This window comes from Phaenicophaeus curvirostris, chromosome 5 (assembly GCF_032191515.1).
Source record: "Phaenicophaeus curvirostris isolate KB17595 chromosome 5, BPBGC_Pcur_1.0, whole genome shotgun sequence".
Taxonomy (NCBI): Eukaryota; Metazoa; Chordata; class Aves; order Cuculiformes; family Cuculidae; genus Phaenicophaeus; species Phaenicophaeus curvirostris.
This window is the reverse complement of record NC_091396.1, coordinates 19,413,163-19,437,784: the sequence shown is the minus strand read 5'-3', so window position 1 is coordinate 19,437,784 and position 24,622 is coordinate 19,413,163. Positions and strand designations below refer to the sequence as shown.

Below are 24,622 nucleotides of genomic sequence, written 5' to 3'. Positions count from 1 at the left end.
AAAAGTGGCAGATAAGCCTAGCTCTGCATAACTTAGTGCAATGTCTTTGAAATGTCTTTGAAAATACTGCTTTCCATTTCAAGCAATGACATTAAGTAATTCAAAAGCATTACTTCATGCTTCTTAAAATAACTACACAAAATGGAAATTTATTTTCTAACAGTAGCAGATGAATGCAAACACACACAAAAATGTATTGCTAGTAAAGGGTCATTTGCTACTTGTTTTATGGACTTTTAACTGACGTTTGCATCAAACTTGAGCAGAAGCTAGGTAATATGACTAACTCAGAATGAATTCCACCTTACTCGAATTAGTTTGCAGTGCTTATTCTCATTAGAAGAGAAAGCTCCTTAGGTCAAAAGGCAATGTAAAAGATGTTTCATTCCACCTCATATTCTGAACTGTACCTGGAATTAAACACAGTACTTTAATAACTGGATGCATTTGGATCTGCTCAAATAGGGTTTAATATCTTTCTATAAATAGCAACTTCTGTCTAAGTTAAGATATTGCTGATACAGAGAAAATTTTTGCAGAAGTTATTATATTTATAGGTAAAATATATACCATAGTCTATGCATGCAATATACTCTATCCACATATGTAGAAAAAGTAATAATGAAATAAACACTTCTATACTGCAAGTGCTTCTATTTCCACTATGATAAAAGTTTTTATCAAACAGTTCTGTCTGGATTAATACAATTTATGCTCATTCTAAAGGAAAAAGCATCTAACAAGTTTCCATAACAATGAAATGGAACAGAGCCAAATGAGTAATCTACTATTATTTTCTGGAATAAGAAATATTAATTCTTTTGCATTAACTAGCCTTTTGGGATTTCTAATAGGCTGAATCTAGTATGCTATGGGATTTTAGCATTGACATATTTCTAATGAGAGGTTAATGAATCTAATCTCTCATACGACGGTAAAACACAAGACTGGGATTCAGGGAGCCAGTTCTGATAGTGTTTGGCTGTGTTCCATTTGAGTTCACTTATTTATGAAGAAGTTTCCATTACATGCTCCACTTCTTACAGAAACATGAAGTGATTTGGAAAAGAAAGGTCTCTGTGGTGTAGAAGTAACTGTCAGCAATCCAAGGAAAAGGCCAAATTAAAATTAAAATTCATTAACCTTAGCATCTGTCAAAGAGTTTTGAAAGGAAGATAGAAAAATAAGAAAAAAAGAAGTGTGAATACAGTAACGCGAGACAAACAGAATTACTATTTTTTACCTGTTTCCCAGTAAACTACCTACTACATCAATAGCCTTAGTTCTTTAAGAACGGTATCTTTCATAAACAGAAATTATGTAACCTGGCCAAGTACTATTCTTCATTGATAACTCCACCCATCTGGCATTTGAATGTGATACTTTTTTCAGTCTTCCTTTTCCTGTTTTTTTTTTGTTTCCCCAAATAACTCTACTTTTTTGAAATCTTCTCCTTAAAGAATGAAAAATCCAGTCACAGTTTGCAGATAAGTAACATAGAGAGACCTTGTGGGGAAAAAACAAAAACTAAAGTTGAAAGATTACTCAGGGCTAACGAAGCATCTATACAGGACCAAAATCACTACAGGTGAAACAGGGCATTTTTAATTTGTACTGTGCTTGTATAGTCTACATCTGGGTTTCCAACATACTTCTGAAGTACAGATAATGCATGATAGAAGCCTGGCAAGAATTTTTTTGCTCTATTCAGAAATCATGTTTTTGAAGTTTTTGGTGGAATTTAAAGGTGAAAGGCTATAAGAAGAAGAGCAAGATTTAGAGCTCGTTAAGACAAAAATGAAATAAGACCCATACTACCAATGTGAAAGAAAAACAAAAGGCAGGCATAAATCGAAAATTATTCCCCTGAAACACACTGATTATTTGATATCTACCTAATAGTACACATCTATATGTATCAAATACATTTAAATCTATGAAATAAACTATTTTAAAGACCTAGTCCATAAACATGAGAGCAATATTACATTAACAAGCTTTATAATTTAAAACCAACTTTGTAAAATAACTTGGCTTGTTCTGAGCAGAATTGTTAATACTGAATGAAATTTTATTTTTAATCACTGTTGAAACTTTCATGTGCATGAATTAATTCTGCTCAGCTTGTGTACCAAGAAGAGATGACATAAGTAACACATAAAAACTCTTCCTCAGGAGACAAAATGAGTTAGTGAAAACCATTGAAACATGAACTCTGAATCTGATAGAGCAGGTAATAAAGGAGGTTTCTGAGGTCATCTTAAATGTGTTTACTGACACCAGTTACCATTTAGACAGGCTTTCAGATTTGGGTATCATTCCTGTCAGTTTAAATAGTATTAAGAAAACCAAAGTTTACATACCTTGTTACCAGCAGAATATTGCTTGCTGTGCAAATTGACAGCAAATACACTTTAATAATAATTTTGAGTCTCAGATTAGTGTAAAGCAGATCAGGTTCTTTTTCCCAAATTTATGTATGGTCAAGCAGAAAGCATCCTATCAGCCAAGCCTACTGATCAAAAAGCTGTTGCAATATTCTATGCAATCCACATCCAAAGAAACATACCAAGACATGCACAGACATAACCTACTCTAGCCCAATCAAGTACACAGTTGACAGCAGACAGAAGGATACACTAAGTACTGAAAACAGTGAAGTTTCCTACAACTTTTCTCCCCTCCAAACACCAAGGACTACAGTTACAGTAAGAAATTCCATGTACAGCAAAACTCATGAAATCTGATTTCCTATCTCTACCTGGATTTTCCTCTACATAATCCAGTGCAAACTCTTCCCAATTGAGCTTCACAAGGATTCTCTGGCAACTGTCAACCAGTTTATGTTAGCGAGGCTTACTTACCCTTATATGCATAAGGACCTCAAAAGAAAACATATTTCAGTGAAACTTCAAGCAGTTAGCAAGGAGATACTATTTTTCATTGGTAGCTCAAAAATCACTCCTTGGCATCTCAATACATAATTTACTTTAGCTCTGTCTTCAATGAATATTTAGAATTTGTTTTTATACATTTCACATTTCCTAGCAATTGGAAGCACTATTCTGCAATTTAACAGTGCCATAACACAAGTAAATAAATAAATATGTTTTACACAAGTTATTCAGCCAGTCTTACTGCTTTTCAATTGTAGTAATATTTAGAATCATAGAACCATAGAATAACCAGGTTGGAAGAGACCCACCGGATCATCAAGTCCAACCATTCCTATCAAACACTAAACCATTCCCCTTAGCACCTCGTCCACCCATGCCTTAAACACCTCCAGGGAAGGTGACTCAACCACCTCCCTGGGTAGCCTGTTCCAGTGCCCAATGACCCTTTCTCTGAAAAATTTTTTCCTAATGTTCAGCCTAAATCTCCCCTGGTGGAGCTTGCGGCCATTCCCTCTTGTCCTGTCCAACTGTCACTTGGGAGAAGAGGCCACCACCTTCCTCTCTACAACCTCCTTTCAGGTAGTTATAGAGAGCAATGAGGTCTCTCATTTGTGCTATGCAACTACGAATGATTAGCATCCCTTCCTTATCAATCTCTGCTAAGCTTCCTTTTAAGTTTGTTCTTGCCTAAAATACAGCTTTTTTTAATACAAGGAAGTCAAGGTGATCTAAAGTCCTGAAATACTAGAAATATTGGATTTATATTTTCAATTTATTTTAAGATTAACATGCTCTTCTATCCCCCTCACTAGATCTTGAGTTGAATTTCAGATGTTGATCTAGTTCACTTTCTTTATGAACTCTGGTTCCTTATTTGGGTTAGGTAAATTCCAACTCTGGCATGCACCTTTTTGGGCTGCAACACTGGGAGAAGGCTTAAGTCTGTCTGAAAACAATACACTCAATATCAGCTCATATGAGAATTTTTTATTTCAATGTCGCAAAGTTTGTAAAATATGTAGAATTTGGAATTATATGTAGAATAACTTTTTTTAAACATGCTTTAGCATAGTGTAAGAAAAGAGATCATGTATGGGTATACTGAACTTGCCATGAGGTGAACATAGGAATTAAAAATATCTAATAGAAGTACTAAAGATTTTGAATAAGTAGGTGAAAAATCACACATCAAATAACAAGTCCAAATAGAACAACACAGCAAGTATAATGAGACTTACAGCACTAGTAATACTATTGAACTGTTATTTGTTTCCAGCATAGAAGAAACCCATTGCAGTGGGCCTCCAGCACTGCTACAGGACAGTGTCACACATCCTTCACTAACAAAGATTATTCTTTCTTGGACAACATTCAGAACCTTTACTCTGTACAATAACATTAAAAAAGTAAAAAAAGACAAATAACTTGGATGTCCTCAAAGTAATTTTTAAGTAGATGAAAATATTATAACATCCTCAGACCATCCTTGAACACATAGTTTGTAGACAATCTGCTGCTGCTACTACAAAGAGGACACTATAAACCACCTTCCTTGTTTAGCTGTAATGGAGGAAATCTTGGAGGCTGCCAGTTAATATTGTGAAGGAGAAGAAAGTATCAAATGTCAACATTTTTAAAACATGTTTTCAAAATCCAAACCAAGGTCTGTTGCTGCACCGTTATGCACTGGAGGGCTGGAGAAAGGCTGAATTGTTTGGCTCACTTTGTGAGATGATTCTTACACTGTCACTTTCATGCTAAAAATTATTCACCTGAACCACTGTCAGTATGAAACACATTTCAGAAACAAAAATTCAGTTTGTTTTCCATGAAAGTGATTCCCTCTCCCGCAACTTTACATGAATCCTGGTAGAGGTTTTGCTCGTTAAATAGATGACACGTTTGTCATTTTTTCTCCCTGGCAAAAAGCTCTCCTCCAGGCAAATTATCTGAGTGAAAAGGCAAAGCAACTCCATTCATTATGGTTATATTTAGCAATAAACTAAGACAAAAAACTAGCAAGAGTCTGAAGGTGCAGAATAAAAGGCAGTAAGTGAGGGCAGGAGGAAGACCTTTAAGAGAAAACAGAGGAATGAATAATCAAGAAGGACAAGAGAAAATGCACAGGACTCATTAAATAACTGATTAAATGTATATGATTAACATAATAAACTGGAGAACATGAAAAGCTATTAGGTTAGGCAAAACAAACCCTTCCTTTCAGTGAAGAGGTCAGATGTTCTTTCTAACACCTCAAAAAAATCCCCAAACAAAACACAAGCATAGCCCAGGTGAAGTCTTTAGCTGACATCAGAATATTTATTGTACTGCCCAGTGTTCTTGAATTTTGGGTTACCTGTATTCACCATTGCTCCGAACAAAGTACGACAGCCTTTTCATGTTAGCTGTTAGCTGAAAGTGAAAGACCAAATAATTCATATAGAGAAGATAGAACATGAAGTAATTCTATGAAGTAAAATTACCATCATATTTCAGCTTGTTCAACTTGTAAATATGACATTAAATACAAAGCTGTTATAATTACTTTTTATGCAAAACACATTCCTTGTTTCTTTTGAAATGAGTGAAAGGTATCTTGTGTTTATTAGTCAAATGGTCTGTTCTGAAGTTGAGTTGTACAATGGCATATTGGCTGTGAGTGAGTGTGTATGTCTCAGTGCATCTGTTTTAAGAAAAAAAGGTAGTCATTTGTGATGTTCATTTTAAACAGTAGGCATAGTGTGAAATGTACTCTTCTGTCCCTTAGGATCTTTTTCAATAGTAAATTTGCTACAGGCAATATTCAGGCAGTTCAGTGTTGAGAAAATAATAATTATATAGTTCTTTACTGTCTCATTGTTGTATTCTAAACATTCAAAGACAGAATGATGGAATCAGGAAAAACACTTCTGAGGTTTAAAACAAAGGGAAGAGCCAGAAACCTTTACTGCAAGTCAAATTTACTTATGTTCATATATTTGCGTGTGGGTGTCTACAGCCACTGTAAAGTGAAAGAAACTCATTGCTTTGGAAGCCTTATTTGGCCTTGTGAGATCACTAGTTATGGATGCATACCCACTTCTAGCCCTGACTGAATGTCTTCAAATATCTGGTGATTAACAATCAACATAAAACAGGTAACGAACGCTATGTGTGTATCCAGATTCCTTTGCTACCAGTCCCTTACCTCCCATCGCCCCATCCTCTCTCATGCTCAGTGCTGAAAGGATAATGATTAATTTTTGTCTGACGTTGACTGTCCCCCACAAGATACTCATTCTGGTCATTCCATTGCAAATCATTTGGGGATGAAAAGGGCTTCCTGAAAACGCTTAGTGTCTTTATACAAGTTAGTCTAATGGCACAGTGTACTGTGCTGAGTCATCGCATCATATGCAGTGTAGATTCCTCTGGGAAGCTTCTGATCCTGAAGCCATGAAGTTCTCCTCTTTTTAAGCCAAAAGTCGTCAGCCTAGATGAATTTTATCAGTCAATCTAGGGCCTAGCCACCACTCACACGGATGCACAGACTTAAGTGTTGGCTCCAAACAGTTGGATATTTTTCTCTTATTTCTAACCTGGGAGAGGTTTTGACTGTTTCCCAAGAGAAATACATTCTGGGATTTTAGTTGGTGTGTGTGTTTGTGGGGTTTTGTGGTTCTTCCATGCCCGTTCCATCCCTCCAACTGTTTTATGTCTAAGTTACTGCCTCGCACCGGTTTTGATGAGGTACACCACTTTTTTTCGTTAATTAATGTGTCTAATGATTGAAAAATTGTGCTGGCTTAAAAAATAATGGAATGGATGTTTCTGAATACAGATACTGTAAGATGGGGTTTGTCTTGTTTTACAGCCAGACTCTGTCTATTCTCTTTACTAAAAACCCGACAGCAATGAGATCATTTATACATTGTTGAATAAGGGACATTGTTATGGTAATGCCTGATAAAGCACAGTTCTTTGCTACTTTTTCTGATCTGCAAAAGAATTGGCTATGTGTATGCCATAAGGCAGGCTGGCACAAAAGTGGTGTCGGGGACTCAGTGCTCACGCAATGAGTCTTTGGGGCCTTTTTCTTTGGGATGATTCAAGTCTGGTCCTAAGGACTGAAATCCATTAGCAGTTACAGTGCCACTCCTGCTGTTGTTTCATCCAGAAAACAGGATCTATTTCACCCTGAGACTGCTCCATGACGCAGAATGAAGTATGGTATTACCATTTCCCGTAAGGGCTCAATCCTGACTTTAACTAGAAGCTTGATGTAGGCAGACTCCTACAGTCTAAATGCTCTAAATGCCTCCCTTTATTTTGACACAATGCTTTTAAACAATACCATTAAATAATAAAAAAAGGTAAAGTTATAAAACATATTAATTATTCTAGTGTAGTGGAAAAAAATTTGTAAAAATACTTTAATGTTTCCCAAGGTTGTTTTTTATGCACAGTTGTTTCAGACTTGATAACTGAGTCAGGAGCCAGCATGGAAATACATAAGACTTAGAAATAGGCCTGAAGCTTTGACTACTTACAGAAAATAATAATGTAGCGCACAGCTACACAGTCTTTGAAGTAACAGAAGTACAAGTATGTTCCACAACATTAACGGCTTTTGATTTGTGCAAACAGCTTGTTTACACTTTGAGTTTACAGCAGGTGACTGAATGAGGTTTCTGCTGATAACATCCAGTAGCGGTATAAGGTCCAATAATTGTTTTCTTTATGTTTTCTAAGAGATATTTCACATTTCAGTATATTATTAACACCAGGAAGTAAAGAGAGGTGACTCCCTCCCCTCAATTATTTCATCCCTATTTTAGGAAAATAGATCTAGAAATACTGAGTAACAAATAATAGTTAAAATAGCTTTTGGATTTTGTGCTCTAAAAATAGGAGAGTTGCATTTCAGAACATTCCTGGAACATAGTGTTGTTTATGGCTAAAATGGAAATCAAGGCAGACTCCGATGCTTGATCTACTTTTAGGAAAAAAAATACAGTATTATGAGTATTATTACAAAGTAGTTATTTGGAAATTCAATGAAATGTACAAGCTTATGCCCCAAATATATCTATATAGCCTAAGTAGCTACGTCTTTCTGACAGTTTTATGTATGTCATTTCCATGTGTAAATCAAATGTTGTTTTTGTTAGCCTATTTTAGAAAAAAACTTTGAAAAAACTAAAGATCTCTCCATATACCATATCTTTGCAGACTTTTTGCAAATAGCTTCTGTCTTTTGTTATTTACCTGCCTTAGAGGTCAGGAAGGGGAAAGAAAATTCCTTTAGAACCGTATTTTGTGTAAAGTTCAAAGTAGATGTATTGCCAGACTTAGAGCAGATATGTGCATGCCCCACTTTGTGAGTGAGGATGTTGACTGGGTGACAGGGTTAAAATGGAGTCTGTAAATTCTGTGAGCCATTTTCTGTATGATAAGGGGTAGTCCTACTGCTAATCTCAAACACAGGGTGGGAGTGTAGATGGCAAGTGGGGTTTGCAATCTTGAATATAAATTTGTCTACTACAAAGGTTAAAACCCACAGGAGGTCACCTCATCATCAATACTTTTTTGTACTTACCAAATTTAGAGACATCAGTATTTTACAAGATTAATTTTTTCCTGTTTAAGTGAAAGCAAAATTTCCCTGAGTCCTGGTCTTTGAGTCCCAGTAAATTATTTTCTTAAAGTGTTTCCAGATGAGAAGTAGTTGTGGGTTAGAGGTCTGTGCTTAATATGCTCATCACTTTGAGCCATAAAACTTGAAAGGTAAAAGTCAATGAACCTGTCACTTTCCATATTCTTGCCCTGCTTAGAATTAATTTTAATGGATTTAGATATAGTTACATTTCACTAGGCTATATATTTTATAGTAATGAGCAGTTTCAGAAAACTCAATATAGAAGGGGAATACATTTTTGCATTCACAATGTGAGTGAAAAGTTACGATTGCTTTTGGCAATTATAATCTATAGAATCAATCTTAGATTTTCGTATTTGTGGATTAGGAGCATACAGAGAGTAAACAGTGAAACATGCATCCTTAGGGAGATCTCTGTGTACCAAAGCTGGGAAAGTAATCTGACCACTGCAAAATGGCATTGCTGAGCCCTCATTACCCAGTCAATACACGATGAAAACATTATGGGGAGCACAGTGCCTCTGCAGACAACACTGAAATTTTGAGTTATATATATGATTTGCATGTCTCAAATGACCTTGACTGCTGCCTACTTACATATTAAAAAGCTATTTCCATGTTCAGACTGCAGTTTTTAAACTTTTCCTTTTTACACTGGTTTTGTTTCTATGCTTGAGTTTCCATATTGAAGGCCTCCTAACCGATTCTCTTTTTGCTGATATATATATCCTTGGGAAAATGAATTATAAGACGGGGGAAAGGACAGAATAGTTAAAGATGCATGGTAAATTGTTTGTAATTCGTAATTGCTCTTACGTGTGACCCCACAAAACAATGTTCTAAGCATCTGTATGCGTAAACTGGATATCACGTTGCAAAGGTCTAAATCTTAACTGTCTCTGTAAGCCTTACTCAAAGACATCAATCCTAAGATTATAAGATTTTTACAACTGTGAGTTGATAAGGGCAGCAGACACAGTGTTTCCATTTAAAAGCATAGCCAAGTACAGCAGTATCTGTGCAATACTTTTTCTGATTTAGAAACAATTACACTCAAGAATGTTTTAGCTGTTCTTTTTATTCTTCCACACAAATCTAAACATGAAAGAAAACTGATCAGTCTGGTGATAGAAACTGTTGGCCAAAACCAGCTTTGCATTATGAAAAAAAAAAAAATTAAGTCAGAAGAAACTAAGGCACTTGATAAGTGTAAAGTAAATTTAGTCTCTCCTCAGATAAAAAAAAAATGCCCTGTATCTCTGGTGGTTATATATCAGGTCTACAGAGAGCCTCATCAATAAATTTCAGTCAGATCTGAAAACCTCTTAAAAAATGAAGAGTTTTCTTCCCCTAGATTCTTCCCTGAGGAAATCCACAAGGGATATATGCTGGTAAAGATGTGCCTGGAACCCTATAGTTGACTGACAGCATTTATTTAGCACCTGTATTAAGAATAATTGAAATTCTGTAGGTTTTTAAAGCAAAAATCTAATACTGAATCATGAGCTTGCCTGAAGTAAAACAATGATAATTTGCAAAGAAACCATTTGCCATTAGTCTTCTGTGAAACGGTCATTATCAAGCTGTATTGCACACTTTACTATGTAAGGTAAGAACTTCTAGAACGTGTTAAAATTTGCTACAATCTGTTCTACAGTACTGTGAGAAAGATGTATAAATAGGAGTGTACTAGGAACATAAAGTCCAGGTGCATTACTAGATAGATTTAAGCAGGAAAGAGTCTGTGGCAACAGGTGAAACAATTTGTTCTGAAGGACTCCTCAGTAATCTTGTACTGGAATAGGAAAAGAAGGCAAATTTTAAGAAGTTGTTATTTAAAAATAAAATAAAATTTTGCCGCCTTAGTATCCTGTATTCCAAAATGTGCTTGCAGACTACAAGCTAATCTAGGTCATATTTTCTACATGGCTGTTTATAGTTCAGCCATTCTTCTGATCTTTCTTGTTTTTTGACATTTATTTATCTGCTGTTTAAATGTCTCTGTTCCTCCTTGCATGAGTTTGGAAATATCTACAAATAAAATATTTTGCCAACTTTAATTTCTTTGGTATATGAATTTTATTAATAGGATGTTCCTTGAGCTGAAAAATTTAAAAAGCTGCAGATTTATAAAATAAATCTTTTAGGTCATACGAAAATGCATTCATCCTCAGAGCTTATCTTTACATTAAATTTCAGCTTGAAGCCTTTGGTTTTATTGTTATTAGGAATAAGAAACACATTTTAACATTTATCTATTTTAGCATATTTCACACATAAAGCTCGCAGCTCATATAATCCACAACCACTGAAAAACCACTGGTTCATGAAAATGAGTCCTCAGCCAGCAGAAAATCAGACAAAGGCAAGAAGAGAATGGGAGAGAGAGGGCTTTCAGTATGTGGAAGCCACGCCTAACAGAAAATCCCAGAAGCCATTTAATAGAATAAACCTCCTGAAACAGTCCTGAATTATTTAAATACTTTAAATATAGAGATGACTGTTTTCTGATTCCAGGCCCAATTGTAACTTCCTCCTATCATTGCTATGATTTTACCATCTGACCCAGCAGCACAGTTTAAGGAGAAAGAGCCTAACAGTTTCTTCAATGAAGCTGAGAGGTGGACGATAGATCAAGAGGACATTCAATCCTACAGAGCTAATTGGTCCATCAGTTTATTTGAAACTGTAGTGTCTTCCCAATGTTAAATAAACCATGAGCAACCAGGAGAGAGAATCCCGGCATGCAGTGAAGTAATAGAAATCCTGAGAGAATTACAGCACAAAGAGAAATGCTGCAAAAGCCTTGAAGCTTGATGACTAAAAGCTTCCCTTGCCCAAGATTTTGCTACCTTCTGCAAGAAAAAAACATGAATCATAGTTGGCCCAAATCTTCTTAAATTGCTGCTAACAGAGACTCTGCCATGGTAACTCATGGAAAAAGCTCATCCTCTAATATTTCTGAGTATCACATTCTATTATCTGCTACTTACAGAATGACAGGCAGCCAATAAAATTCCCAGTAGAACTCTACATCCTCGCATAGCTTGCAAGCTATCTTATTTTCTATCTCTGAATAGCACAATCCATTGTCAAGTTAGTTTCCGCTTTGCTCCAGCTGGCCATTTATTATATTGATCTTCTTAAGTGTTTAAAAATTAACAGTAAAATCCCTTTTCAGATTCTTTTAAATAAAACATAAGCACACGCAGCATTGTCTAACAGTGGTGTTAATTCACACACAGCTACATCTGGAACAAAAGCATCTTGGACACAGAATATATTCAGAAGTTATATATGGCCAGGTGGAACATCAGAGATATATCTTCCCCTTTTAGCACCACACAAAAAAAGACAAAGTGTCTTTGACACATTAAATGTATCAGGGATGTGCTCAATAAAAAAAGCTGATTTGTTAAACATAAGTGGCACCATTGGCACTGGATAGTCTTTGATTTACATTGCTTTTAATTCACAGCTAGCAATGAAGTTTATCAGCTCCAGGGTCATAAAGGCTACAGATTTTAGATGGCATGGAATAGAAAACCACAGCACTGCTGTGTAACCTTCCCATGAGAAGGCGAAAGAAAACATTTTAGTATTATGGCAACTGAAACATAATGACCCAATGACTGAGAAAGTCTGAAGAGCAGAGAAATAAAGGAGAAAAGAGTACATCGGAAGTAAGAAGCTCATGAGTTTGAGGGGCTTGCTGACCTACTATAGGTCTCAAAAAGGACTCAAAGGTAAAGATCCTGAAAAAAGGCTAAACAATTTCTTCAGTCTGGGGGTATATTGAAGAATTATTTACCCAAAGATATATACCTCTGAGGTAAAGAAGAAATACTGCCAGGCTGAAGTATCAATAGAGGACATGCTGGAACAAACTGATCAGCAGAGCAGCAAGTCAGCAACACCAGATGGTTATTTGCCAACAGGATTTTAATATACTGGTTAAGTTTTAATGACTGCATCCTAGCAGCTCAGATACCTGATTCTTGACAGCCAGAAGGCAGGAAACATTGGCAGAAGCACTAGAGGTGATCTGGGGAATCACAGACATAACATCATTAGTTCAGTATTAGTGTTTCATACAAATCTTGTCAGAACTAAATATACACAGGAATGTAGCTTCCCTGCAGCTACCAACAACAGCACTTGGTTTATTAAACCACCAGGATGGGTGATAACTACTGAGATTGATTCATTGTATTAACAAACAATACCTGTGACCAAGTTGCAAGAGGAACACATTGTTACTGTAAGTATAAGCTGTAGTTCCTACTGTAACAACATCCACAGACAAACTATATTGTATTGTAAAAGAATAATCTTTTTCATTTAATCCTGGTACATATACTTACACAATTACACACTCACATATATATTAATTTTTACAGGAAAAGGATATTACATAGAAAGGTTGTGTATCTTTTCAGCAAAATGGTAACCAAGTCCTTCTGTCTTTAGATTACATTCTGCCAGATAATTTTATGCAAATAAGAATTCTATTGAAAGTTACTTTATGAGCTTCTAGACTGAAAATTATTCAGTGAATGAAATCTACCTACATTCACAGCCTCTTTCCATCACATAATTCCTATCCTAAAGTAAAACACAAACATGAGACCAGAAAAGGTTTATGCGCTCTGCATGTAATCCTATGTATAAGCGATACTAATAATCAATTAAATGTATACTATGTTTACATCAAACAACTTGAGAATGTATCGTTTGCCACTGAGGCTTACAATTCTGCAACTCTTTTATTAAAGATGATCAGATTTCAATGAATATGCTTCAACGAGACAGTGTGCACCACCCTACAGTGTGCCAAGGAACACTGGCATGTTGGAGACCTTTTCCTGTCAGTAGGAACTTCACTGGACTGCAACAACTTCTCAGATACAATATACAGTGGCTTAGCAACTTCATTCGCCGGTAGTTATTTTCTATTATTCAGCAAGGTTCAGACACCATACAGCACTGGGAAAACAACTGTGTCTACGGTATTATAGCCCTACAAAAAGCCAAGGTGAAGCAGGAAGACAGCAAAGGCAAGTGCAATGACAACAAATTGTCTGTGCAACTGAAGGCATAGGCACAAAACATTGAGGCTCTTACCTTATCCAATCCACTTCAGAGAATATTTCAATGCCTAACAAGAAATCTGTCACTATATTGAAATATGCTGGTGTAATGAACTTAGTAACCTGCAAAAGTTTGTTTCTAAGTCTGTTTTCTAAATTAATAACAAAGCTCTGAATAAACCTGATTTTCCTGCTAAATTCACAGTGGGTTTCTTGCTTTTTCTTCTGGCTTGATGTACCCTCATTGTATTTCTGCAAAACTCACTGTTACTACAGGTAATTATTACTCAAAACTAAAACAAACATTTTTCTCTGAGAATCAATATAAAATTTCTGGCTGGCTTTGGAATACTTCCCTTTATCTTGTTACAGATTTTTGTCTGCAGGTGAGCTTACTGCAGCTCTTTCTACTCGAAGACACTTGGTGGCATATTGCTGTTGGAAACTAATATCAAATTTCAAAGTAATAGGTAACAGCTTCAGATGCTGACAAAAGCAGTCCTCAGGTCAACTGCATGAACCCCCAAAATGGAACAGAGCACAAGAGAACACCGCAGAACATTTTAACACAAAGATGGCAAACTGCATGTACAAACGTGGAGAGAGGAAAGAGGGAAAATTACACAAAACACTTTTCCACAGGAGTTCTGACAGGATAACTATGACATCCCTCTGCACTTACATACAGGAAGAGAAGTTATAGGTCTTACTGTTGAATGGCTAATTCATGCGCAGATTTATCATTTTTGTCATTTCTGTGTTACTAACACATCCATATTTCTAAACAAGAATACTTGCAAACTTCTCAGTTTTGTGAGAATGAATCATACATAAGTACCTACAATTGAAAGAAGTCTTACCTGCTACCAAGGATTGGCTCCCCAGAGGCTCCCAAAGCAGAATAGTCCATGCCATAGAAATTCAGCCCTAGAAGTATTTTATTCCTCCATTTAGAATCAGGATCCAGTACTTGAACACAGGCTCGTACCCATGGAAGAGGCGAATTCGGACCAGGTCTGTCAAATCAGCAAAAACCAAACAGGTTGTCAGGAACAGTACACATTCATTGCCAGCTTTCTCTTTTTGACTACTATAATTGTGAAGAGCAAACCATGGCACCCAAAAATCAGTGAAGTTAACCTACAATCCTATAAAGGTTAAATGCACATTCTTCAGTGGCTTGAAGCACAAAACAGGCCTGCCCACTCTTGAATTAGTGATTTATATCTGAGGTGAAGGGACACAAAAGTCTGTTTCATTGGGGACACAACTTAAATGCTTCTATGCAAATGCACGTAGCATGGGGAATAAACAATCCAGAGACGCGCTTGTCCCTGAAGGGCTATGATCTCATTGGCATCACAGAGACATGGTGGGATGGATCCTATGATTGGAGTGCTGGGACAGAGCGACACAGGCTCTTTAGGAAGGGCAGGTAGGGGAGACGACGAGACGTTGCTGCTCTCTATGTCAATAATGAGCTGGAGCACATGGAGGTCCACCTGGGGACGGATGAGGACCTGACCAAGAGGCCATGGGTCAGATTAAAGGGACAGCAGGGACAGGTGACATTATAGTGTAAGTCTGCTACAGGACACTGGACCAGGGAGAGTGAATGTATGAGGTACTCTAAAAGCAGACAGGCACAGTCTTGTGTTGGCAAGTGCCGGTTCTCATCGGGGACTTCAACCACCCTGATATCTGTTGGAGGGGCAACACTGCAGGAAATAAGCAGTCCAGGAGGTTCTTGGAATGCATTGATGTTATCTTCCTTCTCCAAGCGATAGAAGAGTCAATGAGGAGAAGTGCTATGCTGGACCTTCTTCTCACCAACAAGGAAGGACTGGTGCAGAATGTGAAGCCTTGGCTGCAGTGACCATGGAATGGTGGAGTTGAAGATCCTTAGGGTAATAAGGAGGGTGCGCAGCAAGCTCACTACTCTGGACTTAAGGAGAGCAGCCTTTAGCTTCTTCAGCAATCCACTTGGTAGAGTACCATGGGGTAAAGCCCTGGAGGGGAGAGGGGCCCAAGAAAGATGGTTAATATTCAAGGATCCCCTCCTCCAAGCTCAGCAGCAATGCATCTCAACAAAGAGGAAGTCAGGCAGAAGCACCAGGGGGACTGCATGGATGAACAGGAAGCTCCCAGACAGACTTAAACAAGAAGCCTACAGAGGGAGGAAGCAAGAGTGGAGAGCCTGGGAGGAATACAGAGAAATAGTTTGAACAGCCAGGGATCCGGTTAGGCAAGCTAAAGCCCTGTTAGAATTAAATCTAGCCAAGAACATCAAGGGCATCAAGAAAAGCTTCAATAGGTACATTGGTGATAAAAGGTAGACTAGGGAGAACATGGGACCTCTCCAGAAGGAAACAGGAGACTTGCTTACCCAGGATATGGAGAAGGCTGAGGTACTCAATGACTTTTTTTGCCTCAGTCTTCACTGGCAAGGGCTCAAGCCACACTGCCCAAGTCGCGGTAGACAAAGGCAGGAACTGGGAGATCAAAGAACTGCCCGCTGAAGGAGAAGATAAAGTGCGAGACCATCTAAGGAACCTGAAGGTGCACAAGTCCATGGAACCTGATGAGATGCACCCACAGGTTCTGAGACAACCAGCGGATGAAGTTGCTAAGCCACTACCCACCATATTTCAGAAGTTATGGCAGCCTGGTGAAGTTCCCTCTGGCTGTAAAGTGGAAAACATGACCTCCCATTTTTTAAAAGGCAAAAAGGAAGACCCAGGAACTACAGGCTGGTCAGTCTCATCACTGTGCCTTCCAAGATCATGGAGGAGATCCACCTGGAAACACTGCTGAAGCACACAGAAAATAAGGAGGTGACCGGTGACAACCAACATGGCTTCACTAAGGGCAAATCATGCCTGACAAATTTGGTAGCCTTTTATGAGGGGCCTACAGTGTTGGTGGATAAAGGAAGAGTAATTGACATCATCTACCTGGAATTGAGCAAAGCATTTCACACTGCCCTTCACGACATTTTTGTCCCTAAATCATAGACACATGAATTTGACAGATGGACCACTCAGTGGATAAAGAACTGGCTAGGTGGTTCCACTCAAAGAGTTGTCAATGGCTCAATGTCTAAGTGGAGACCGGTGAAGAACGTAGTTCTACAGGAGTCAGTACTGGGACTGATGTTATTTAACATCTTTGTCACAGACACGGACAGTGGGATTCAGTACACCTTCAATAAGTTTGCTGATGAAACCAAGCTGTGTGGTGCTTTCCATATGCTGGAGGAAAGGGATGCTATCCAGAGGGACCTTGACAGGCTTGAGATATAGGCCTGTGTGAACCTCATGAAGTTCACCAGGGCCAAGTGCAAGGTCCTGCACCTGGGTCAGGGCAATCTCGAGCACAGATCTATGCTGGGCAAAGAATGGACTGAGAGTAGCCCTGAAGAGAAGGACTTGGGGGTGCAAGTGGATGAGAAGCTCAACAGGAGCCAGCAATACATGCTTGCAGCCCACAAAGCCAACTGTATCCTAGGATGCATCAAAAGAACTGTGACTAGCATGACGAGGGAGGGCATTCTGCCCCTCTACTATGCTCTCATGACTCCTCACCTGGAGTACTACTTCAGTTCTGGAGTCTTCATCACAGAAATGACTTGGATCTGTCAGAGCGAGTCCAGAGGAGGGCTATGAAGATGATGAGAGGGCTGCAGCACCTCCCATACTGAGAGTCGCGTTTGTTTAGCCTAGAGAAGTCTCTGGGGAGAATTTACAGCAGCCTTCCAGTACTTACAGGAGGTCTATAGGAATGACATGGAGGGGCTCTTTATCAGGGAGTATAGCAATAGGTCAAGGGGTAACAGTTTTAAGCTGAAAGAAGGGAAATTTTGCTTAAATATTAGGGAGAAACTTTGTACTGTGAGGGTGGTGACGCACTGGCACAGGTTGTCCAGAGAAGTCATGGATGCCCCATCCCTGGAGGTGTATAAGCCCAGGTTGGATGAGGCTTTGAGCAACCTGACATAGTGGAATGTGTCCCTGCCCACAGCAGGGGGTTGGAACTGGATGATCTTTAAGGTACCTTTCAACCGAAACCTTTTTATGATATTTGCAGAATTTCTTACAGTGGGAAAGAAAAGCTTTCCACCTAGGACATTTTCTCTGCCACTGGGTCTGGCACAATGCCCACATGATAATTCAAAACTCTATCACTTCGTTTGTTTTCAAATACCATCCTCAATGGTTTTATTGTAAACTGGCACAACGCACTTAGACAAAATCCACCATTACGGAAAGATAGAATCGGTGACTGGTAAGCAACACAGGTTTCAATGACTGTTTAACACTTATTTATATAAGGAATTACTTCACAGAAAGCTACATTAAGAAAAACAGTACAGCCTTAGTACACAGAGTAATCGAATTGTCACACATAAAAGTGTCAGGATACTGTGCTCATTACATTTCTGTCTCAGACAGGAGAGCAAGCTTTATAGCAATGCTAATGAAAAGCACAGTCCTATAAATATCAACATCATCTACTCCCCACTAATTATCTGCTCAAAGCCTTTGGGGTATCTGTTCTGTTAAAACTCAATATGCTAATATAGTATAGGAATGTTGTTGAAAATTGTGTTCATATTTTAAGGCAAAAAAAATTGTGAGAAAACATACGTATTATTCTGTATTTCATATACTTAGACCAACCAAAGGTAACTCAAGCGAAAAATATTTGAATTCTTTTTATTAAATCCTTGCTCAGACTCTAAATATTACATCTTAGAACCTACTTTTATTTCAAATACAATGGGTGCATTGTGAAGAGTGCTTCCCTCCTCCTTTCAAGTAAAAACGATCAGCAGCTTGAAGTCAGATCTAAGTAACTTAAAGTGCCAGTGAAAGCATAAGGTGTGACTGTACCATAACAGAACCTGTGATTTTAACACGGTATATAACACGTGGTGTAGCTTTGCCACACAGGAAAGATGCATCCTACAGCACAGTATTTCGAAATTCATTCAGGGTTCCAGACAGGTCTGTATGCTGTAAAAAAGCGCTTCACACCTCATCTCAATAGATATCAGATCATCCTTCAGCATTTTTTTCCCTAAGAAAGATAGAATCTTACCGTTGTGGTGTTGAATAGTCATATGTCATGAGACTGAAGCCGTCTATTGCTGAGGCCAACTGATCAAATTCTTTCTTTGTGAACATTCCTGGCTGGTTAGTCCTTTTAAAACAAAGCAAAACAAAAACAATAGGAAGAGACAAATTACTACAATAATCTGGCTTATTCTCTCCTTCGGGTTTCATACTGTTTGATCAGGTAAGAAAAACCTTTCATTCCAAGATGGCCAAGAAAAAAGGATATTTCAGTGCCATTCTTAAAATAAATGCCCAAAGGAAAAAAAAAACAAAACAAAAACTTCAATGCTACTGAGGGAGTGCTTACGTAGGAAGAATCAGACTTCCCCGGCATACTTATCAAATAAGCACGGCAACAATAGTGATTGTAGGGCTGTGGTCTAATCAAATTGCCTTAGGTAGCTATCAACTGAACTTAAAAAACTTTTACAAAACCTTTAATTGCTTGGTCTTTCAAACAGTTTCTGATACTTACAAAATTAAGTTGTCTGAGTCATACTTAAATAAATGGATGTTTACGGCTGTTGAAAACAAAGGCGTTTATTAAACTCAAAAGGAACAATAATTTTCTGCACTTCAGAAATCTCCTCTCACTGGTGAAAACCACTTTAGTTTCTACACATTGTCTTTCCAAAAAACTCCTAAAAAGCAGAAGGCCAGTACAATTAACTGCTTTTAGTAAAAGACTATATAAATCTCTTTTCTTTAGAAAAAAACATGTTCATTTCTTCTTTTGAGAAGGAAGAAGACATCCATTCCATGATCTTCTCTAGATAAAAGTCTAGTTATGTCTTCAGCATATCTTTGTAAGAAATACAGAACACAGTTGTTACTTCCCCCATTTTTAGCTTAATTCACAAAATCTAGTACTGGGTTAGTATTTATCTTAGCTTCATGGGCGAGAGATCTATTTTTGACAATTTTGGACTCATAGAGTCTACTTACTTCCCTCAAATCTTTAACTCAAAAACAATTAACACACACAAGTTGCCTGGAAACACTGAATCTGTTTCAAGGAGAATTTGTAACTTCAAACTAGCAGAAAACACAGTAGAGTAGGGAACATAAGGAAGTCTTAATCACATTGCAAAGGTAGGACTGAACTAAAAAAGAGAAGTTGCTGCCAGGAGAACCATGTTCTCAGCTGGAGCGGTCTGAAGCACATTAAGATGAGGCAGACAGGTAGAGAAATAGCATATTGTCCTAAATAGCCCAGGAGAACAGAGTTCACAGGCAAAAATTATAAAAGAAAAGGACAAAAAAACAGTGGTTTAACAGCTGCAAGCTCTGTGGTGTGACTCTGCCACTTCGGACACATTTGTACAAAATTCCTTTAGAGAGTAGAGGGAGAGAGACTGAAGAATCTAGGCCTCCCCAGTAATATCAGAAACAACTACTTAATCTAGAAATTAGTAGGCAAGCCCTGTCTAGACAAGATACACATTAAAACCACTCACGTACCATAATAAATGTGAAAACCAAAAAGATGCTTAGTGACAGATGCAAGTAATAAACTGAAAAATCACTTATTTTGACCCTTATCACTTTTGGATCAGTGTGCAAATTCACCATCCAACAATATGTGCCGAGTGGATCTCTAGAGCATAAAGGTGTTCATTTATAGGTTTACAAGGACAATTTCTGTTTCATCATATTAGGAAAGAGGTTACAGTGTACAGATCACAAAATAGGGCAGAATAAATCATTTAACACGCCTGTCATGTCATAAGGGAGCAAAGTATGAATTATATTTGCCAGTCAGGGCAATGAATGTAAGCAAAAATGCATGGGATTATGTAGCTGTAATTTGTATGAAGCCTAGTGGTGTTCTGGATGTCTCAAGTTTTCAGAACCAGCGAAGTATTTGTCATCATAAGGAGAAAAATTCATCCCTTTCCTTCTGAGGTTTTACCAAATTAAAACAAACCTTCACTTCTGGAAAGTATTGCTGGAACTCAGTTTTTTGGATAGTTATATGCTTGTCATTCACTGCAATTGCAAACTCCTGTTGTTCTATAAAGAAAATTAAAGACATCTTTGGAACAATGTCATGGCAACTTGGATATCTAGGCAAAGCAATTCCCCAGACTCCAGCAAAACACATTTTCAGTAAATTGGTTTTCACTACTCATGAAGTGAAAAGCATAAGAAGTAATTATAATGTGTATCAGATATTAGGGCAAGCTTGATTGCTCTATAGATTAAGCTGGGTGGTCTTTTAATGAAACTTGTATGTGCGATTTGTCCTCTATATACATTTTTCATATATACTGTGAAGGAATAGGAAAAAAAGAAACCACAAACCCCAACAACAAAATCACACAAAAAAAATGCAGGTTAAAATGGATATCGTCATCATTTTCTCCAAATTAAGCTTGTAACTGAACCCTTCAGCTACAAATGAATTCCACCTGAGGAGCAAGGGTGTACATTTCCAACTTGGAACAAATCCAGCAGCAATGAATACATTTTGTTCATTCGTGGATAGAGTTAAAACATCACCACACTTCAGCAGAAAGCACCACTTCCTAGCTCAATCAGCAAAACCAGTCAATTCTACTCTAGTCCAGCAGTTCAGGAAACTGTCCACTGGAGCAAAAACCAGACTATTTGATTCATGCCCTGAGAATCATTCTGGTCAAGAGAATTGGCACTCAAGGATAAAAACTACGTATTTTTCAACAGCTACTATACTTTTCATTTGAGATTTCCCAATCATTCGGATACTTAAATGCAAACTTAACTCAGGGGCAGGTATGTTTTATTGACTATGTTGTTAAGAAAACGAGCACACAGGAAGTCAAAGGAAGGCACATAACATGCAAAGTCCACGAGAACAAAAGTTTCCAGGTCTAACACAAAAGCCCATCATTCCTATAAGCCTTGAATACCATTTCCAGAACATTCAGAAACTTCATCACCATTTATCGGCACTGCACAAGATACATTGTAAAGACAGGTTATTGTTAAATTGTCAGGTGACTAAAACCTTGGTGACTTTATATGCTTGCTATCAATATCACAAATATGAAGTAGCAGAAGTCAGGTGCATGAAGATGAATAAAAGGAAAAGCAAATGATTTAATATACCTGAAAAGTCCCTTTGCATGGAATTAACCCTGACCTCTCAACTACTTAATTTGCTTTGAGTTCATCATAAGACACAGTTCAAACATTAAATCCCATCTGAAGTCTAACAAATGTACTTGTTAAAAGAGTGAAGCTGAACACTGAATAGAAACCTATCTAAAGAAATCTGCTCATACTGACCTAAAAATACACTGAAATTATGTAACATGCACTACAAATATGAAACAATTTGGAATCAAGAAGTAAATTTAAGCAGAAAAGGGTATTCTTTTTATGTTAGCTTACACTAAATCCTTTTTATTGCTGTTCTAAGAGCCAGACACTTCATATGATATTTGCATTTGTATTTTTCTATCTCAATACCTTGAGCAAATGTTATTCAGTTTCCTTAACATTCTGCTCAAATGCACTGGTGTTCTTGCATGACTTTTACATCATTGTTCAGTATAGTTAAGTCTGAAACTTATTACATACTAATAAGAAACCCAACTATTCAGCTTTGGAAACTGTCATCTAATTTTGGCCAAATTTACATCTATATGGATGGCAAAAGTTGCTCCACAAGGAGAAATTCACCATAGAGATTAAATTCATGGCACTTTAATTGCAGTAAAAAACACCTGTGATACTATATATGTACAATAAATCATTAATTTCAGCTGATGCCTGGATGTAATGTCCATCATGATGCATACAGGACATTCTCCCACGTGCTGGATAACAGCAGGCTCAGTATGAGTCAGCAGTGTGTCCTGGCAGCCAAGAGGGCAAACTGCATTTGGAGGTGCATAAAACACAGTATAACCAGCCAGTCAGAAGGTGATTACCTTGCTGCATTCAATATTGGTGCAGCCTCATCGTGAGTAGTGTGTGCAGTTTGAGGCCCCACAATTTAAGAAGGATGTTAAGGTACTTGAATGCATCCAGAGGACTCAACAAAGCCAGTGAGGGGCTGGAAGGAATGTCCTCTGAGGAGCAGCTAAGGACTGGGCTTACCTAGTTTGGAGAAAAAGAGGCTGGGGGGGGTGACCTCATTGCTCTCTACAGATTCCTGAGGAAATGAAGTGGAGAAGGAGGAGCTGGTCTCTTCTCTCTGGTATTCAGTAATAAGCAGTGCTGGGAAGGTTTAGACAGGACATCTGGAGAATTTCTATACCAAGACAGTGGACAAACACTGGAACTGGCTTCCTAGAGAGGTGGTTGATACCCCACAACTGTCAGCATTTCAGAAGCTTTTAGGCAATGCCCTTAATAATACGCTTTAACTTTTGGTCAGTGCTGACATGATCAGGCAGTTGGACTACATGATCATGTCCCTTCCCAAAGACTAGCAGTGAATGGAATGAAATCTAGCTGGGGGCTGGTCACAAGTGGTGTTCCCCAGGGTTCAGTCCTGTTCAATATCTTTATCAATGACCTGGATGAGGGGATTGAGTGTTCCCTTAGCAAATTTGCAGATGACATTAAACTGGGAGGAGGTGTCAATCTGCTTGAGGATAGGGAAGCTCTACAGAGGGATCTGAACAGGCTGGATCAATGAGCTGAGACTAGTGGGATGAGGTTTAACAACGCTAAGTGTCAAGTCCTGCACTGGGGACACAACAACCCTGTGCATCGCTACAGGCTTGGGGAAGAGTGGCTACAAAGCTGCCTGGTGGAGAAAGACCTGGGAGTGTCGGTTGACAGCGACTGAACATGAGTCAGCAGTGTGCACAAGTGGCCAAGAAGGTCAATGGCATCTTGGTCTGTATCAGAAACAGTGTGGCCAGCAGGACTAGGGAGGTGATTCGGACCTCAGTCTCAAATCCTGTGCTCAGTTTTTGGCCCCTCACTATAAGAAAGACATTGAGGTCCTGAAGCGTGTCCACAGAAAAGCAACGAAGCTGGTGAAGGGGCTGGAGAATAAGTCTTACAAAGAGCGGCTGAGGGAACTGAGGTTGTTCAGCCTTGAGAAGAGCAGGCTGAGGGGATACCCTCTATAACTATTTACGAGGAGGTTGTAAAGAGGTGGTTGCTGGTCTCTTCTCCCAAGTGATAGGTTATAGCACAAGAAGGAATGGCCTTAAGCTGTGTCAGGGGAAGTTTAGATTGGACATTAGGAAAAATTTTTTTACAGAAAGGGTTATCAAGCACCAGAACAGGCTGCCCAGGGAGGTGGCTGAGTCACCATCCCTGGAGGTATTTAAAAGACGGGTAGACGAAGTGCTTATGTATATGAATTAGTAGTGGACGGGTACAGTTGGAGTTGTTGTTCTGTACATTCTCAGTTACTTCTTGTCTCACTATGATTACACTCAAAATGAAATAAGAAAAATAAAAGGTCTTGTAATTGACTGCTATTCCCTGCAAGTTTGAACTGCATTCTTGTTACCTTACCTTGCCTTCTTCCTCCCTCATAGAAGAGAAGTTTGCTGTATCCTCATGTCTTTGAATAGTCCTTCATAATGGAAAACTGACTGATTTTCTGTTTCCTATATATATCCATTTCAGAAGTCATCTTCTCAATAATGACTTAATTTGCTTATTGTTTATAATTTATTTTCTCTGTAAAGCAACGGTTTGCCAATCTTCCCTTCTTCCACCTTTTTTCATCATTAGATATTATTGCTTGTCATAGCTCCTTGCAGTTAGTCATACTAAAGTATAACGCTATTGCATTTTATGAAATCAGACTACTGAATTCAGTTAATGCACAATCACTCAATAAAAATTTACCATTCCCTCGTGCATGCAGTCTGTCCTGCAGCAAATAGGGCAAAGAGCTAAGTTCTGCACACTGTGCATCACACA

At 38.1% G+C, this 24,622-nt stretch overlaps 1 protein-coding gene across 2 annotated transcripts in view; it reads right to left on the bottom strand.

Moving 5' to 3' along the window:
- Positions 1-24,622, bottom strand: part of CHID1 (chitinase domain containing 1) — a 110,688-nt gene that overhangs the window by 54,803 nt on the left and 31,263 nt on the right. Inside the window, exons 8-10 of one of the 2 annotated variants that reach the window (XM_069857851.1) lie at positions 18,726-18,827; positions 14,486-14,641; positions 5,270-5,309 (exon numbers count right to left, since the gene is read on the bottom strand). In XM_069857851.1, coding sequence (XP_069713952.1) covers positions 5,306-5,309; positions 14,486-14,641; positions 18,726-18,827 — 262 coding nt within the window. In that variant the 3' untranslated portion in view covers positions 5,270-5,305. Of the gene's footprint in view, positions 1-5,269; positions 5,310-14,485; positions 14,642-18,725; positions 18,828-24,622 lie in introns of those variants that run through there. The other variant, XM_069857850.1, reaches the window with a different exon arrangement.